General features: G+C 38.5%; 1 protein-coding gene across 3 annotated transcripts in view; it reads right to left on the bottom strand.

Annotated features, from left to right (window-relative positions):
* The window catches only part of Ankrd44 (ankyrin repeat domain 44), a 298,968-nt gene that overhangs the window by 75,062 nt on the left and 205,192 nt on the right, over positions 1-18,714 (bottom strand). For all 3 annotated transcript variants that reach the window (XM_027924996.2, XM_027924997.2, XM_071618968.1), the window contains 6 exons: positions 17,391-17,473; positions 16,165-16,228; positions 14,066-14,134; positions 11,097-11,237; positions 9,095-9,175; positions 6,065-6,176 (listed from right to left, as the gene is read on the bottom strand). In XM_027924996.2, the coding sequence (XP_027780797.1) occupies positions 6,065-6,176; positions 9,095-9,175; positions 11,097-11,237; positions 14,066-14,134; positions 16,165-16,228; positions 17,391-17,473 (550 nt within the window). The remainder of the gene's footprint in view (positions 1-6,064; positions 6,177-9,094; positions 9,176-11,096; positions 11,238-14,065; positions 14,135-16,164; positions 16,229-17,390; positions 17,474-18,714) is intronic.

The raw sequence follows: 18,714 nt of genomic DNA, 5'->3' as shown, positions 1-18,714 counted from the left end.
TTCTTTTCAGAGTCAGACAGAATGTATTCCAGATACAGGGTTGGAGCTCTCCTTTGCCAGGTCCCTTCCTCCACTCCACACACATTTTATTCAGACATGAGATGCTCTCGTAGCCAAGACCCTTCTACTATGATTTGACATTTTGAGTCCAATTGAATATGATTGATTGCAGTTCTCTGTACACATCCATGGGCAGATTTTTGGTGCACACACAGGATGTACATCTTTTATCAAAACCAGCTGAGAACACTGGCCTTAAGGAGGTAGACTTGGCAGAACTCTGAACTTTGGCTAGTCTGTCAAGGTTAAGCGGTCTATACCACTTTCTAGAAGCTTTTTTTTTTTTTTTAAATCCTGTTCCTGGATCCAATTCAATGTAAGTTTTGTTAGTTTGTATAAGGAAAGTAGAGTTAAAAATAACTAAAATAATGTCTGTTCCTTGTTGATTACAGTAAAATACATGGAACATAAAGTATGGCTTATAAATTCTAAGCTTATGATCATCACAGACGGAAGTCACAAACCACGAATGTCAAGCAAACATACCCTAAGTTAAATGTCACATTAAAATATTCATTAAATTTAATGACACACGTTTAATATGATATAAATTGCACAAATTTCAAAAATCATCTGGTTCTAAGGGCCGCCATCCTACTTAATCTTATTCCAACTCCCAAAGGACGAAGCCTTTGGTCTGATAAATACTCATTTACTTTATTCCTTTTCCAGCCCAGAAGCATAGACCAGGGATGTGAAATACCAATGAAGCCAGAATTAAAGACAGGCAGTCAGTGTAGATAGGTGATTGGGTCCGATGGACAGAAGAGAGGCCAATTTGGGTCGGGGAAGTTGGAGACTGACCCTGAGGAATTGAAATGTTAATGTTTTCAGAGTCCTTCCCTCCACTCTTATCAAGATAACCTGTCCCTTCCCCAACCTGTTGCTAAGGTAATTCCTTTTGTCCCAGGAATGGTGCCTCCCACAGGGAGTTATAAAAGTTGTTAATTAATGTCTCCTGGACTGCTTCCTGCCTGGATCACTCCGTTTGGTCCTTCCCTCTGCCCATCTGCTTCTCATCTTTTGGCCATTCCACTGAGGCATCTCCTAGGCCTAGTCATGTACATGGGAAGGGGAGAGATAAGAGGGAAGAAGTCAGAAGAACAAAGTCTAGGATGTATAGAGGCAGAACATTCTCACTTCTTGGGATAGCAGGATACCAGCTATGACTCCCTTCTTCCTTCTGGGAGAAGTCTGTGCTACTCCTTTTTAAATAAACCCTGCTTTTATGCTTGCCTTGGTGTGCTTCTCTAATGTTCAAACTTCAACATGAAAAAAAGCAGGACTCCTCACCAATAACCTGTGGTATCACCAAGAGGTCTCCCTGCACAATTTTTGCTCAGAGGCTCAAATAAGCTAACCAGAGATTCCATGATCAGGTCTTTTCATGAAAAGTTTTTAGTACCTGACATGGAATCAGGTCCAATTTGTAACAATGATGACCCCTTGGAAGGTGGAGTGTTTTTGATGTGAGATGAGGGAGAAGATTTGACATGGCAGTGTAAAAAGTCTTAGAAATTCTCCTCTAGTGCAACTGGCTAATTGGTTTGCTTTCCTAACATGTAGTATCCAAGGAAAGGGGAATTTAAGGACTATGAAGGAACTGGGTTCCTACAGGAAAAAAAGGAATATACAATAGAAAAGCACACTCCCCAGACCCACTTCTTCATTCAATACCTATAACAAGGACAGATCAAGGACAGGTCCTATTCCCTCTCCCCTCCTTCTAGAACCTTCATCCTGTCCCATTTACTCCCCAAATCCATTCAGTTGGGTGAGCTAGCAGAGAGCATAAGACACCTGCAAAGAAATGGCTTTGTGATTCCAGTCCCAGGGGAGGGAGCACCCAGACTGTTTTGAGTTTTGTTTTGATGGAGAAGGGGTGGGATAAGAATGTTTACAGCCCTCAGGAACTTTGCTTAGTTCAAACTGCACCCAAGAGGAATTTTAGGATGCATTCCAAAATGGTGATACATAAAACTTTCCACCCAACTATAATCATTCAGGAAAATTTCCATCCCATTTTGTGTTATAAATGAACCACAGAAGTTCTTTCCTAAAAGCAAACAAGGGTGACACCTTTATCACTTTATACTGATAATCCAGTCCTGTTCAACCAACAGGGCAAATTAAGATCAATTAATACCTCCCCTACCTATTTCTGAATATTTTGTGTCATAAATAACCAAGTCTTTGTAAATTATGCAGGGCAAGTGTTGATCAAAGCAAAGGGTTAAATCAGACAGAACCTGGGAAGCCTTTTTGTGGACAGAAAACATTTTTGTCAGATAAAAGAAATAACGAATTTTTTTTCTGAATAAATGGAAACAATACGTCCAATATGAAGAAGGTGTTATAAAATAACTATTCTTAGTGTTAGCATACTGTGGGATTAAAGACCACTCATTACAGTTCTATAAAATAGCACACATTATTAAGAGTATAATAACAAACTTTGTAATAAAGTTCATATGCCAATTATAGCATATGGTTTTCATAGAGAAAACCAATTAAAGTCAGCTGTGTTTTAAGTAGATTTTGGAAGGCAGGCTCATAATGGGTAATTACAGTAGTAAGCCTTCACTCTGCCACTGATTACCATCTCCCCACCACACATGGTGTGAGGAGCCTTTCTTATAGGAGACCTAAACACAAACGCATGTTTGCTTATAGGTCCACATCAACTTCCACTTCCATGGTGTTGGGAGGCAGAAGAGTGATATTGCCTTATATCTTAACCAGATCCTGCCAAGTGTTTGCTCAGTGTTTAAAAGCCCTGGGTGGTGTTGGGGCTTTACCCTGTAATGGAAAACAGCATGGTATGGTGAATAAACACTTCCTGTGAAATCCAAATCTCAGAGATCCCGATTCCTGGTGCTGTTCTTCCACTGACTAGAGCTATGACTCTGGGAAAATCAGTTAATGCCTTTGTGACTTGTTTTTGCTCATCTGTAAGATGAGGTACTGCTCTTTGGCCAGTTGGGATTCTACATTAAAATCAATGTTATAGGAGGCTTCCAACATCTTCCTGTGAGAAATAGATGCTAAATACCCCCACAGGTTGACACTCCTCCCTTTAAAAGGTGGAGTCTCCTTTACCTCTCTGTATTTTATGTCTGCTACATGGATGGATGCAGCAGAAGGGACCTTGGGTGACTTTCATAGATAGATCATAGACAGCACTCCTCCCTCCTCTGACCCTGGGCAGATACCTTTAGATTCTGAGCCACCATGTAAGATATCCAGCTACTTTAGAACTACTGTTCTAGAGTAAAAAACTATTCTAGATGGGGCAGGGAGGGGGGAGACAGATGGAGAAAGCACAGCCCAAGGAATGTCAGCTGTTTGAATTTCCCAGCCCAGGTGAATAACTTAAGTGAAGAAGCCTCTGAGACTGTGCCACCCTAGCCACTGTGGGCTGTAATCTCCTAGACACCTTTAACTAAAACTACTCAGCTAAGTCATCTCAAAGTCCTGGCCCCAGCAGTGAGAGATAACACATGATTATTACTATTTTAAGTCACTAACTATTGGGGTGACTTGATGAAGCCACAGTAACTAAAGAGGAACTATGATGGAATAAGAACTAGAAGAACAGAGAATAAAATCATGGCATTTGCAGGTAAATGGATGGATTTGGAGAATATAATGCTAAGTGAAGTTAGCCAATCCCAAAAAAACAAATGCCGAATGTTTTCTCTGATTTAAGGAGGCTGATTTATAATGTGGTTGGGGAGTGGGGTGAGGGGGGAATATGGGAGGATTAGAATGCTAGTTCTACTCTAGAAATATGTATTATACTTATTTGATACATCCTATGCATTCCCACCTGGTCTTAGATGAACTCTAGATAGGGCAAAGGGGAGGGAGAGGTAGGGAGAGGCCATGGGGGTACGAAAGACTATGGGATGAGATGGACATCGTTACCCTAAGTACATATATGAAGACATGAATGGTGTGACTCTACTTTGTGTACAACCAGAGATATGAAAAATTGTGCTCTATGTGTGTAATATGAATTGTAATGCATTCTGCTGTCATGTATAACAAAATTTTAAATTAAAAAAAAACATAAGAAAAAATAACTAGGAGAACAAAAAAAATTTTTTTAAATAAACATTTAAAAGTGCCATCTACCCTAAGGTCAAACAAAGAAATCTTTAGCATTCACAAGAACCTCAGAAAAGACAATTTAGAACTCTTTTTGACCCAGTTATCCTATTCCTCAGTTTATACCCAAAGGACTTAAAATCAGCATATTACAGTGACACAGCCACATTAATGTTTACAGCAACTCAATTCACGATAGCTAAACCATAGAACCAACTTAGGTGCCCTTCAACAGATGAAGAAAAATGCGGTATATATACATAATAGAATATTACTCAGTCTTAAAGAAGAATTAAATTATGGCATTTGCTGGTAAATGAATGGGGCTGGAGGACATCATGCTAATGAAATAAGCCAATACCAAAGAACCAAAGGCAGAATGTTTTCTCTGATATTCAGATACACAATAAGGGAGGGGGGGTTAGAGAAGAATAGAGGTACTTTGGATTAGACAAAGGGGAATGAAGAGAGGAGAAAGGGTCGGTGGTAGGAAGGACAGTAGAATGAATGGGACATTATCACCCTACGTGCATATATGATTACATGACTGGTATAATTCCACACCATGTACAACCAGAAGAATGAAAAGCTATACTCCATTTATGTACGATGTGTCAAAATGCATTCTACTGTCATATAAAACTAATTAGAACAAATTAAAAAGAATGATGAAGGTAAAAACAACACTGAAGTATCACCTTTTCTGTTTCCAAACTGGGAGAATTTTATGAGAATTTTTCCATGTTCATAGTTAAAAGAAATGTAGTAACACTGATCCTAAGTAGAACCAACTAAGATGGTAAAGCACAGAGCCAGGGCATCCTCCAGTCATTCCATGTAGGTGCTAATGCCACGGCCTGTGGTCTTTCTACCTCAGCCTTTCTCAATAGACTGTGCAGCTGATGAAGTCCACGTGTTCCCCAAACACAGCTCTGAATGCGGTGGAAAAGTAGGGATTCTTTAGAAAGGGGGCAAGGGAACACTTTGGAGGGCAATCAGGAAAGGTGAGTTCGGGACACCTGTGAAATCTGGTGAAGCCAAACAAAGAGTGGTGCTCAGGAGATGGCAATTGGTGGCCTGTAGGTGGGATGCAGCCACAAACCCACTTGTTCCTATTTTTATTATATTTTTTCCTGGTTCATCCAGTGTTTTCAAAACAGAAAATCTCATATAAAAATATTAGATTTCTAGCTTCTCTTGAAACTGTGGAGACCTGGTCTTAAGCAGATGGACCTGACTGGCTGTTTCTCCTTTTGGACAGAACACATGCTCTATTTGCTGTAGTCCTCCTTACTCCCTATCACTTTATACATGAGATCACCTTATCCCTCTACTTCACATTTCCAGTCCCTGTGAACATTTGAGTTTGGGTCTCATGACCTAAACCAACAGAGGAGCTTCAGATTCCAAATATCTGAGTCTTGGTCACTACAGGTATATGGCTTAGAAATTCCAGTAAATTCTGCTGTTGTGCCCTTGACAATTTCCTTCCCTAAACTACAAATATGAGACTGAGCATGACAAACCTACGTGTCTAAGGTTATATAAGTCATCTTACAATATTGTCATCAAATATTGGAGTGCTAGTTCTACTCCAGAAATATGTATTAAACTTATTTTATATATCATAATTAATTAAAATACAACTATGCCCATACACATTCCTTACCCCTAATTAATACAGAAGAGTCAACTGTCGGTCAGCTGTGAGATTAAAAAGGACAGAAAAGGAACAAAGAAAGCCACAGATAGTAAAGTGTAACTTTTTAAAAATTTATCAGAGAATATCCTCAAGGTGATTTCTAATAGTGACTTATTGAGTCAATGAAAGCATTTACTGAGAGTTTGAAATCAGAATTGTGTTAGAAAAGCAAAATAAGACAAAACAACTCACCAATTCCAGACATTGTCTGTGGCCATAGGCAGCAGCATAATGTATACTATTGTAGCCTTCCTTGTCCCGGATAGATGGATTTGCATCATTTTGAAGCAGAAACTCTAGACATCTGTAAGTATAAATATGAGGGATTATTTTAGAAAACATCTCTGGACCAAACAAGATAATTACTGAGAATCCCCCCTGTTTTTCATGTTCCACAAAGCACTTTATAAATTTAAGTGTTTCTTTAAGAACTGTGTTGCAATAAACCTTTCTGCGCTGGAAGGTAGTGTGAGTGAATGAGTGAGTGTATGTGTGTGTGTATGTGTGTGTGTGTGCACATACACACACATTTTCCATAGCTATCTTTATTTCCACTTAAAATAGCCATTCTAGAATTCAGGAAAAGCTTTAGAAGCAAAAGGGTAATTTATTTTTTTTATTCTTCTCATCTTCAGGTATAGAATGTCTTTTGTCAAGATCTCCAAATAATAAGACTTAGATCTCTGTGTTCAAAAGATGAAGTCTCAAATACAAAGAAGTGGTCAGGCCTTTGCAACTCAGCAAACCCAACAGAGAGGGGATTATTTGTAACATTGCTATTGGAAACTAAGATCAAAAGACAAGAAAACAAAAGTTTAAAATAGAGTAAGAAAAACAACCCAAGGATAGTCTGAATAATAAAAAGATTAAAGGAGTGGATAAGCTTTTAAAATATATAAATGACTAATTCAGTAACTACATATGAAGAAAGAAGCTTAAATTATACCATTAGGAATATAGACTGGAACAAAATAATATTGAAAGGCTTTTTTGATACAGTTGTAATTTTCCTGAAAAAGTCACAATCTTTGAAATAGGCTAGAGGAAGGAGCTTGGTTGTACTTTTATTGAAGAGCCTGCAACACCAGACAAAAATACTCAGGGACATAAAGCATTCTGTTCAGGGCTAATTGCAAATGGTCTGATCTTGATAGCACAGAGGGAATAACTAGCCAGAGAGTGACACTCCATAATTTCAGTATTATATCTACAACAATGGGACACACATTCTTATGAGGCCACACTGATTCAATTTTACACTTACATCAAGCTTTTAAAATTTTAAACATAAGCTTATACCTTAAAAAAGACCTTTCAATGGAAAATTTCTTTAGTTGACTCAAAATTTTACATGACGTTTACCTATCTCTTGGTATAAGGCAAAAGGAGTAAACGAATCATATACAGAAGTTTTAATTAAACAGGTTCTTACAATTTTTTAGAAAAATTGATAGAAAATACTTTTTTAAACAAAATGCTATCTGTCACATTTTTCCATGCTAAATCAAACTTTATTATTAGAGTCCTACTATCATGCTGTCTTGGGTCATTTATACCTTATAAGGAAGTTCTTTGGATTTTGGTAATTATGCCCATGGATAGGATCTCAGGTATGACTCATTGTAAACCAAATTTGGATCTTTAAATAAAATCATTCAATAGCAATAACATCCTAGAGAATACACAAATTCCAACTTTTCAATAGACTATATTCTAGAAATCAGTGATTGGTTGTATTTGTAATCTGGAAAACATTTGAAATTGCTACCAAAGAATCATTTAATCCAGGATATAGCTGAACTACACTCTACAATAACAATAGTGCTATAGAATTTGTATATTCTCCATATAGTTTCCAAAGGAAAAAAAATGAATTCTATGTTTTAACTGGAGATGCTTATATTTGTTCCTCCCAGGCCCCTAACTAGTAATTTTTGACACTTAAGATATACAAGTGACAGCAACACTGTAGATTGGGGCTATATCTGGCCAAGGGGAACAGCCTCCCTTTGCACAAAGAAGCTCTCAGGTCTGCTGGTTCACTATCCTTTAACTACCTCTCTAGCTTCCCTCCCCTTCCACTGTCAGAGGGCTAGACTGGCCCAGGGCAAACTTTCGGTTTGCTGGAGAAGGGAGCATTTGCTGAGGTGACTTACAATTTTATAACTTTTAATGTTATTATTTACATTTTTAGAGTATCAGAGCAAAACCTGGTCATTCTGCTGTACTCACAGCTGTGTCTCCTATCCCCAGAAATGGTCAAAAGCTATGTTCTGTAACCTGCACCAGAACCACACTCGCTACCTATACCCTTCCATGATGCTCTGAATATGGGGTGGGGGTGGGGGGTGAAAGGGCGGAACCCAGTGGGAAATGGGAAGATCACAGGGTAGACACAAACATTCAAGTCACAAAGAAACTGCTTTCTTTGACAATTGGAGCAGAGAATAAATGAGTTAGGGACCATGAGCCTGCAGACTCAGAGAAAACTGGATCCATTGGGTCCCCTGGGGGTGTGGCACAAAGTGTGGGCACCTGCTCATTTGTTTGTTCATTTATTAAACAGTTTCTGTACACCAACTATGTGCCAGGCAATTCTTGTGACTAAAATCTTAGAGGATGAAGCACTGGAGTTCCTATATATCAACGCTCTGTGGAGATGACAGGTGATCCAACTGCTGTCACAGCAACAGCTAAGTCTCTGTCAGAAGCCAGAGTGGGGTAGGTAGGATGAGGTGGGTCAGGGGAAGCTGTTTACATGGAACAGGAAGCTGTTTTTAAGTCAATGTGCCGGAAAGAAGGAAGGAGTGAGGGGAAGACTGGTACACTCCACACCACCAGAAGACCTTTAGAGAACCCACTGCAGGTTATCCCCAGGTCATAAACGCAGAACCTAAGGCCTACGGCTGTGAAGGGGGCCTTACTATGTCCCTGAGGCATATGAGACATGGCAGAGTCAGAAATGATATTTAGATCTAAAGCTGCTGACCAATCATAGTGACAGGGCAAAGGTTACACTTTTAGGAAGTTCCCTGTGTGAAAATAGCACCAGTGAAGGATGTATAATAAGAACAGTTTCTTCTTCATAAAAGGCACGCCTGCATTCCTTCCTCACGATTCTAAATAGAACCCTAACATAGAAAGGCAAGCAGTGTGGCAACCCAGAGAAGCAGGCAAAGCAGGAGTGGCGGCATCTTGTTCTTCAGCTCAGAAGAAACTTACAGTGCGGCTTCCTTCTCCTTCAGCTCCCTGGCTCTTTCAAGTTCTTCTGAATTTTCATGGGCATTTCCCAAGACAGTCTTACTTCTCAGCATAAGGGATAGAAAAAAAATTGCAATTAATTTTAGTACAATTATATCTCAGTGATTTTGACCCCAACCCCCCAAAATAAGCATCACCGATTTTCACTGATGATATATACAGCTCTCTCCAAGGCCATTCAGCTAATCTATTTTTTCCCAAGAAATGCACTTGAGCACATGCCTTTTCTAGAACTTCTACCCAGGTGTGAGAGATTAGGACAACTGAGTTGCCCACCTTTCAGTAAACACCTTAAAACTCCCCAAGAAAAAAAAGGAAGCAATTTAGCTCAAACCTGTCTAACTCCTACCACACTCCTTGCCAGATCAGCATCTCACTTATCCAGGAGTACAGTCCCAATTGCCCTTCATCTGTCAGAATGATTATTATCCAGGATTCCTTTTCCAGCCCTTAACAGATGGAAAACACCAATGTCCCATCTCCTCCAGCTTTCTTACTTTGTTCTAAGCAAATAGCATGGAGCCTTGCATACAGCAGTTACTCAATAAATGTTTGTTGAATTAATAACCTGCATAGCTATGGGATCCTGAGGGACATATCTGACCTTATCATCATTATATAATAAATATAATCATCATGTAAATCATTATATAATAAATAGCATTTATATAATACTTATATTAAATAAATATAAAAATGAATAGCATTCTTATGCTTGTAGGTTTTTCAAACTAATGATCATAACCCATTACTAAATACTGAAATAAATTTAGTGGGTTGCTCTCAGCAATTCTTAATTATGAAATGGAATAGAAAATATCAGAATGCATCACAAATAATAAATGTAAATATGGTTCTATACATTTTTATTTCTGTTTTATATGCACATACATATGTGAATGCTTGCATTAGTTCACGACGTAAGATGTATTTCTTATTGTGAGTCACCATTCAAAATGTTTAAAGGGGCTGGGAGAGTAGCTCAGTGGTAAGGTACATGCTTAGCATGTGTGAGGTCCCAGGTTCAAACTCCAGCACCAAAAAAGTAAATTAAATAAAATGTTTAAAACTCATTGCTCTACAAAAGCAGTGGTTAGTACCGATCCAGAGTTAATTGTGCAGAACAGGACAGCAAATAATCTAATAGTTCTCCACATAGAGTCATCAAAAAGCATTCTTATAAAGAAGGCCTGATTTTAAGTCTTTTTTAAAAAAATATTTATCTTTTTAGTTTTAGGTGGATACAATATTTTATTTTTATATGGTGTTGAGGATCGAACCCAGTGTCTCACGCATGCCAGGCGGGCGCGCTACCACTTGAGCCGTGTTCCCAGCCCCCGACCTTAAGTCTTTGAGGACAATTTCATAAACTGTGGGGCCATCCCCTTCTTTCCTCCTTGAACTGAGTCACTGATGTCTGACTTCTATTCCTAGACACCTAGAATCCAAACACATCCAGGGCAACCAATTTCATCTCTACTAGCTGCTAAAAAGGAGTTCATGCCCAGACTTGGAACAAAAGTGCTTATTTTAATTATACTGAGGCTGTATTTGAAGGCTATGAGAATGATGCATAGGTGAAATTTTTTTTTCATATGACACATATATTAGCAAATGTAAATTTGTGGAAAATGAAGCATTTAAGTGGTCACGAGGAAAACGACAATATATGTCAAATAAATTATAAGACTTTGAATGGACTGAAAACCTGGGCTTGACAGCTCTACTTGGCATTCTACCCAAAGAACAGAGAAGAGAGGAAATTGTTCAGTGACATGTAATAATCAAACATAGAGACAGAGAGTGGGAAAACCTGGGTTAGTGATGAAGCTATTCTAACTCCTTTGAGTCTGAATGAAAGTCTTTATTTGCAATTTCCAGGAGGCAATATGAAGAAGACTTAGCAGAGCCTCTCCATCCCTAGTCCCACCCCCAGAGGAAGCATGAGCAAGGCTGTTTTTACTTTCTATCCATGTCTGATGCAGCAGCATAGTGCAGAGCGGTCCGGCCCCAGTCATCTGTTTCATTAACATTGGCTCCTGTGGTCACTAACGTCTCAATACAGTGGAAATGACAATTTGCAGCTGCATAGTGCAAAGGGGTCCTGTAAAACAAACAGGGATTTATTACTTCATTCAGCCTGGAAAACAGACCCATCATCAACACAGGCACTGGTGGCAATATTCCTGTGGGTGTGGAAAGCTCTTTGGCTCTCAGTGTAGAGGCTAAAGGATATGCCTTCCTATGACTGTATAAATTGAAATAGAGGCTCCAAAGACTGGTGGCTTAAGACAAGGTCAGTCATGTTGGGTCCATTCTTTCTTTATGTTCCTATAGCCTCCCCTGGTTCAGGTCTACCCTATTTCTTTTTGGGGGACCATTGCAAGATCATCTCATTAAGACCCATTAAGACCATTCCCATTAAGACCATTTTGAGCTTTAATTAAGCCCACACCTAATTTCTAGTTGGTATGAACAAAGAACTGGATTTTCTAATGTACAATTCCCACATACAACAATTCTGTTTTAAAACCGTCAAGCCTCCCCACCGACAAGAGCTTGCTTCCTCAACCCGGAATTGAGACCTTTTCAAGTTGGTCTCAATTTCTCTTATAGAGTATCTCCCTCCCTTAGATATACCCATTGGTATATCCAAACTGAATGATCTCAGGTTTTCCAGATCATGTCTATACTTCCCTCCACCCCTGTCCATCTTGGTTTCTTCGTGGGAGGGCACCTTCCTGAACCTTGTCTACCCATCAAAATCCCACTTATCCTGCATGTTCCAGATGTTAGTGGTCTTTCTTTAGTTTGTGATTGCTTAGCTACTGTCAGAGTCTCTTGAGCTCTCATCACATATTGTCTTGATTAGGGGGGAGGGGCGGGGGGGTGTACCAAGGCTTGAACTCAGGGGCACTTGGCCACTGAGCCACATCCCCAGCCCTATTTTTTATTTTATTTAGAGATAGGGTCTCAGTGGGTTGCTTAGTGCTTTGCTCTTGCTGAGGCTGGCTCTGAACTCGACATCCTCCTGCCTCAGCCTCCCCAGACCTTTGGGATGACAGATGTGTGCCACCGTGTGCCACCCGACTCTTGCCTTGGTTTTTAGCTACTGGTATTTTGTCTCATCTTCTCTGAACATCAGCTCCTGGTGAGTAAGGATGTAGGTTCATGGGCAGATTTGCAAACAGGACCAAATCTGCTGTCTGGGTCTGGGCTTCCTCAACCTTACTTCAGTAAGGACCTTTGAGCAGCTGTCCCCTAAGATCTTTTCTAGGTCTAAAATTCTGTGTACATATACAACTTATTTAGTATCTCTGGGTACAGCTTTCTCATCTGATAAAAAAGAAGACAGTAAGCCTTTCCATACACCTCATGAAGTTATCATGAGAAAACAAATGAACCAATCAGGAAATATAAGCACCTTGACCAGGCAAGACTGCAGAAATATGTTTTATATTACTTATTTTTAGTTCTCAATTATGTGACAGTTTTTCTGATATGACTGATATCCAGGGAATAAGAATCAAACAGAATACAAGAAATAACTTTAGTTCAAGAATTATTAATCAATTTTAAAGAAAAACTATTTTATATTTATGGTCAACTTGTGGCCTCTTTTTTAAATTTTTTTTTTTTTTAGTTGTAGATGGACATAATATCTTTATTTTTATGTGGTGCTGAGGATTGAACCCCGTGCCTCACATGTGCTAGGCAAGCGCTCTACCACTGAGCCACAACCCTGGCCCAACTAAGGGCTCTTTTTTCAGTTGATTTTTTCTTCTTTGGTCCAAAAGAAGGAAATTATAAATTATATATATTAAGTTGTTTTTGTTTTAATAAGCCATACAGAAAATTATTAGGCATCAACCATATGACAAGGCCCAAAGATAAAGAGAAAATGACATCCAGTCCTTGTCCTCAGGACTCACAGTCAAGTGGAGAGAAAGACAAGGGAAGTGAGTCTCCCAGTACAATGTGATATGAGCTGCAGCTGTGGAGTCTGTGGAGTGTTAGTGGAGTAGACAAAAAGCCACTCCCATTGGAGTTGCAAGAAGGTGTCACTTGACATGAATCTGGAAGGATGAGTAGGAGCTGTCTTAGGTAGGTTGGTCCAAGAAGAAATTTGAGGCAACCCCCAAAAGCTAGGATGCCAGTGGAGAAGAGGAGTAGAGAGATGTTAGGGGAAAATATATATATACTGTCAAGTGTTGCTCCATGACCAGGCATGTTCTGAAAAATATCACTGGGTGATTTTGTCATTGTGTGAACATAAACCTTGATGATCTGACTACTACACACCCAGGCTATATGAGACCACCATCACGTATGTGGTCTGCTATTGACTGAAATGTCATTATGTGATGCATGATTTGTGTATGTGTGCATAGGTGTGCACACACATGCATGTGATGTGTGTGTATAAAAAAAAGGATTCATGTACCAGGTAGCATCATAGCACAGTTTAGCTATATAAAGGACCACAGAGGTAGGAAAACTTCTGTGACCCACTGGTGGGGTATATATGTCTGATTTTGTAAATATGTCTAAAAATTTATCCCAAGATGAAATGTCCAATACATACTTAAAAATGCTCTAGACCTTATGACCGGATTCTGAGTTCAGAAGGCTAAAGTGTTTTACTCTGCTACAAATAGAATTTTCTAAATTATATCCATGTAGGAGATTTTTTTCTTTTTAATAAAAGAAGAAAACTGGCCCTTCTAAGCTGAAGCTGAGAGAGGAGTTGCTTTCCTTACATCTTATGTTTGGTTTGCTGGCATTTCCCTCCAACATGGGATTTCCTTCTGCAGATGAAATGCCCCCAGCCAGCTTCTTGTTGACATTTCAATGCCACAGGATTTCTCAATTTTTCAATGATCCCCAGTCCTTTTATGGGGGCACTTGAGGCAGAGTGCCCTGAGTACATACCTCCCACTCTTGTCTTTTTTATGGAAATCTGCTCCACTGCTCTGCAAGAGTTTTATGCACTCCACATTACTAGAAAGACAGGGAAAACATCATTAACATGGTAAAGGTTAGTTACTAGGTTATCTTCAGAAAGAGCTATTTTCTGCAGGGTGCAGCATAAGATAAGATGGTAGCACCAGGTTTAAATTCTGCTACCAAGAAATAAGAGGAACATGTAATAGTAATTCTATATTGTAATGATCTAAAGTTCCTTTTTCAAAGCTAATAAATCAATAATTTAAAGAGCTTGGTAGAACATTTTCAATTCCATCACTAAGGAATTTAATGATTCTTTTAATGAATCATGTAATCATGATTAAACCCTCCAGTGATGGTTTTATCATTTATCCTAAAATTCTTTTTCAAAACCATCAAGAGACCATGAAACAATCACTTCAACCTATAATAACTTCATGTCACCTTTAAACAATGAGTTGGAATGGCTGAGCATTACCTTTTATTACAGCAAAATGAATCCCCCATGATAACCCCTTTCAACTAGATAATCTTTAATGAAAAATAGAACAGTTGCATTTCCCTGTCTTTGTAATCTGGGTAAACAAATGTGTAGAACCAAGGCTGAAAGTGATGTAATAAAGCATAATTGTCTTCCAAAACTTCTCAGGCATTCACAAAAGCAATAAATCATATTTAATAGAGAGAAAAGGACCCATTGAAGTGGATTTTTCTATTGAAGAGCAGAAGCTAAATATTTATTCTAATAGGGATTTCAGACATGAATTCAGAATGGTATGTTACCACTTTCTAGACAGGTCTGATATATTTTTAAATGTAGGCATAGAAAGAGATAATCATAATTGTTCTAAACTGGGGTGCTAAGAAGTGGTCTGGATTTATTGTTTTATTATATCTGAAAGAAGAAAAATGATCTCCTTAATGATAAGCCTAAGGAGGGCTCTCCCCACTCCACCTCCAACCTTTATAGCCATTTTTCTCAGAGAACTAGCTATTTCAGTCATAAACTAGAAGAATTTCTTATGATAAGTAAGTATTGGTGTAGCGTGCCAGTTGATATAAAGCACTTAATGAAAAATGGCAAAGGATCAAAGACAGAGGCAGATACAAGGTGTGTGGCTCATGAAGCTCATTTGTTTTTCGGGGTGGGGTGAGGAAGGCACCTTTTTACCCATGTAAATCAGGGCCCTAAAGCTACACAGTTAAGCCACCTCTGATAAATAGGTAACACAAATGGAGAAGCACTGCTGTTCCTTAAGGAGTAGGAAACTGATGAAGAACCAACACCTCATCCTCACAAGGCCATCTAAGAGGTACCATGTTTGGACAATGTGTGGCCATACATCAACAATGTTTTTAATCAGAGCGTTAATCTAATCACTGATATGAAAATGAGAGTAGCTAATGGAAAATTCTCTTTACAGCTCAGGAAAAAAAAAGGCAAAGATTAAATCATTTCTTGCTCCCCCCCACCTTTTTTTTTTTTTTTTTTTTGTGGTGCTGGGGATTGAACCCAGGGCCTTGTGCATGCAAGGCAAGTACTCTACCAATGGAGCTATATACCCAACCCTCTTTCTTTCTCTTGAACTTTGTATTTATTTAGTCATCATAAAGACTTAAAAATCTGATTTGAAGTGAGGACAAAAATGCCTATAAAGGAGCATAAATTAATTCAATATTAGGTTCTCTTAATCACTACCCACCTACCAGCAACAACAACAAAAAATTTAGGAACAAATTTCAAATTAATTTATTTTGGTAGAGGGGACTCAAGTAGATAAATATTCTACAGCCTGAATATCTACAGTTAGAGAAAGTGTGGGGAGGAAGCAGAGAAGAGATCCAGAAAAAAGAAAACAACAAAAGCCCTTCTTTGCTATATGAGATAGGCTAACAATATTTCTTTGGAAGAACAAAATGTAAGTAGGTAATCTGGAAAAGCAACTAGTGATATTTGGTATTTGGTAGAAATGATTCTTACCCAATTTACTACAGAAATTGCTTCTGGTTCACAGACAACTTGAGTCAATTAAGATGTATTATGCAATTAAGTCATGGAATAACAAAAATTGCTAAGTACTTACCCTCCTGCAGCAGCAGCATGAAGGCACGTTCTTCCAAATTTATCTGGGGTGTCTATTTCAAAGCCTGCAGACAGCACGTGCTCATTACTAAACAAGGATACTATGCTATACTTTTGTCCTAGTTAAACCACAAGAAACATTGCAGAGACAGAAAAATCAGTTAGTAGGAAAACCAGAAAGCAAGCAATTGTAGTCAGAAAGAGGTTGTCATGGAAACGAATGGTAACTGCTCAAGCTTGGCAATTTTATAGGAAGAACCGTGAAGTCAAGAAGGATTTATTTTCACATCATTCCTGGGTGAACCACAGCCCCATTTTTCAATCCCAGGATAGAAATTTATGAAACCAATTTGAGATAAGTAGGGCAATAGACAGGCAGACAGAACACATGGAGAAAACATGGAAGGCAAAGGAGTAATCCTAACATGTAGGAATAGATATTTTCTTAAGTGTATTCCAACCTTTCTGTTGGTTTAAGATTTGGGAAACAGGCTTTCATGCAGAGATTATTTTTAAACATGCCAGAAGCAGAGAAAGCAAAATCAACTATAGGTAAACTACTTAAAGGGGAAAATTGCCTTTGGAATATCTGATGCATGAATTAATGAACAATCTTCGCCTTGCAGATCTCTACCATTTTTGAAAGCCAAAGAACTTCTTAACATATGGAGATTGGTAAAAGTGGTGAAAAGCATAATTTGCAAAGCTCCACAGTAGAAATAATTTCTTGATTCCAAACAGTCTCATGATAAAAAATAAATAAATAAAAATGAGATGTGGGTGGAGGGAAATTGGCCTTAGCGATTTTATACTGCCCATCAAGGAGGGAGGTAACATGATATTTTCTCCCACTAAAATGTAGGGGATTTGACCATTTTCCTTTGCTGAAAATATTGAATGTTAAGCTACCATTTTAAGTCTCAAAGATGTTTTCTTTTCCTATAACTTAAATTTCCTGGCCATGCCTGCCTCTTTCTCGTTTTAGATTTCAAGCATTAACTTGAAAATCAGATGAGACTTTCAATTGGGGGCAGGAATATTGACATTAAACAGGTTCAACTCCAAGCATATCTGGGAGCTGTCACATGCAGTTAGAACCACCTCATCCTGCCAAGTCAGGTGTTTACATGAAGCACAGGTAGCCACTCACTCAGTCCAGACACCTGACGCCACGCGATTCATGTACGGGACACACTAAGCCTCATCTCTGGCAATGGATTTACTTACCGGATGATAACAACTTTCTGCAGCAGTCAGAGTGAGCATTTAGGGCGGCTAAATGTAAGGGGAACATGCTATGGATTCCACACCTGAGGAGGGAAAAAGAACAACAACAGAGCAGCTCATGACAACAGATCTCAAGATACACGCATATCACCCTTCTAGAAGTTCTTGGACACAGGAGCTCTTGGCTGAAATAATTTTGTAATTCTTTGATTCAATAAATAATGATGCAATCATTTTCTTTTTTTAATATTTATTTTTTAGTTGTACACAATACCTTTATTTTGTTTGTTTTTTATGTGGTGCTGAGGATCCAACCCAGGGCCTCGCTGCTGAGGATCGAACCCAGGGCCTCGCACATGCTAGGCAAGTGCTCTACCGCTGAGCCACAACCCCAGCCCGATGCAATCATTTTCTACCTTAAAATAATAAAATCCTGGATCTGAATGAGAATTAAAAGCCTCTAATCATAGAAATATATATTTTTAAGAAAATATGTTTCACATAAACAAATACTTTAAAAAATTAATTTCCTTCCTGTTTTGTTCAGCTTGGTGGCTTAAGTCTTATTCATTCATTCACTCATGCATCTGCAGGACACTTTCTAAGCATCAGATACTATGCTAAGAGCTTGCGATAACAGTGCTGAGCAAGATACACTCTCAATGTTGAAAAACACTTGTTTTATTATTTGATTTGATAAAACAAATACTTATAATTGGCCCATGAGGTGATGAGCACTTTAAGAGTTAATAATAAATTTATTATTGAAAATAAAATTTTCTACAGGAATAAAATCTAATGTTTACCTTTTTCCAGTTAAATTCTATCTTTCTAATAAGACTTTTTTTTTTTTTTTAATGTTACACATTAACCCACACCACTACACAAAAACACAGCTAGGAGTGACAAACATTATTTTGGGTATATTTTATAAGCCTATCATATTTTTCCCAACAGAATAGCAGAAAGAGTCTAGAAAATAACTCATTAGATTGACCCCCACCATAACAGTCCTCGGGATGATCCTTTAAGGGACAGGCAGCCTTCTGATGGCAGCACTTTCTGATTTCGGAATTAAATCCTCTTCTTCCTCTTCCCTACCACCTCTCCTTGAACAAGGACCCAAAGCCACATGCTGAATCACAGTTCATTACAGAATCACAAGGTGGCTCCTGTGTGCTCATAGCATTTATCATGTTGGTGACCATTTCCCACAACATCTCATTTTAATCAAATAATACATTTCAGATTTTAAAAACCCTCTACATAACATGAGCAACTATGGGACTATGGCAGCATTAATTACCTAAGTTTCTTCTCTGAA

This window comes from Marmota flaviventris, chromosome 11 (assembly GCF_047511675.1).
Source record: "Marmota flaviventris isolate mMarFla1 chromosome 11, mMarFla1.hap1, whole genome shotgun sequence".
Taxonomy (NCBI): Eukaryota; Metazoa; Chordata; class Mammalia; order Rodentia; family Sciuridae; genus Marmota; species Marmota flaviventris.
This window is presented reverse-complemented; position numbering and strand designations above follow the sequence as displayed.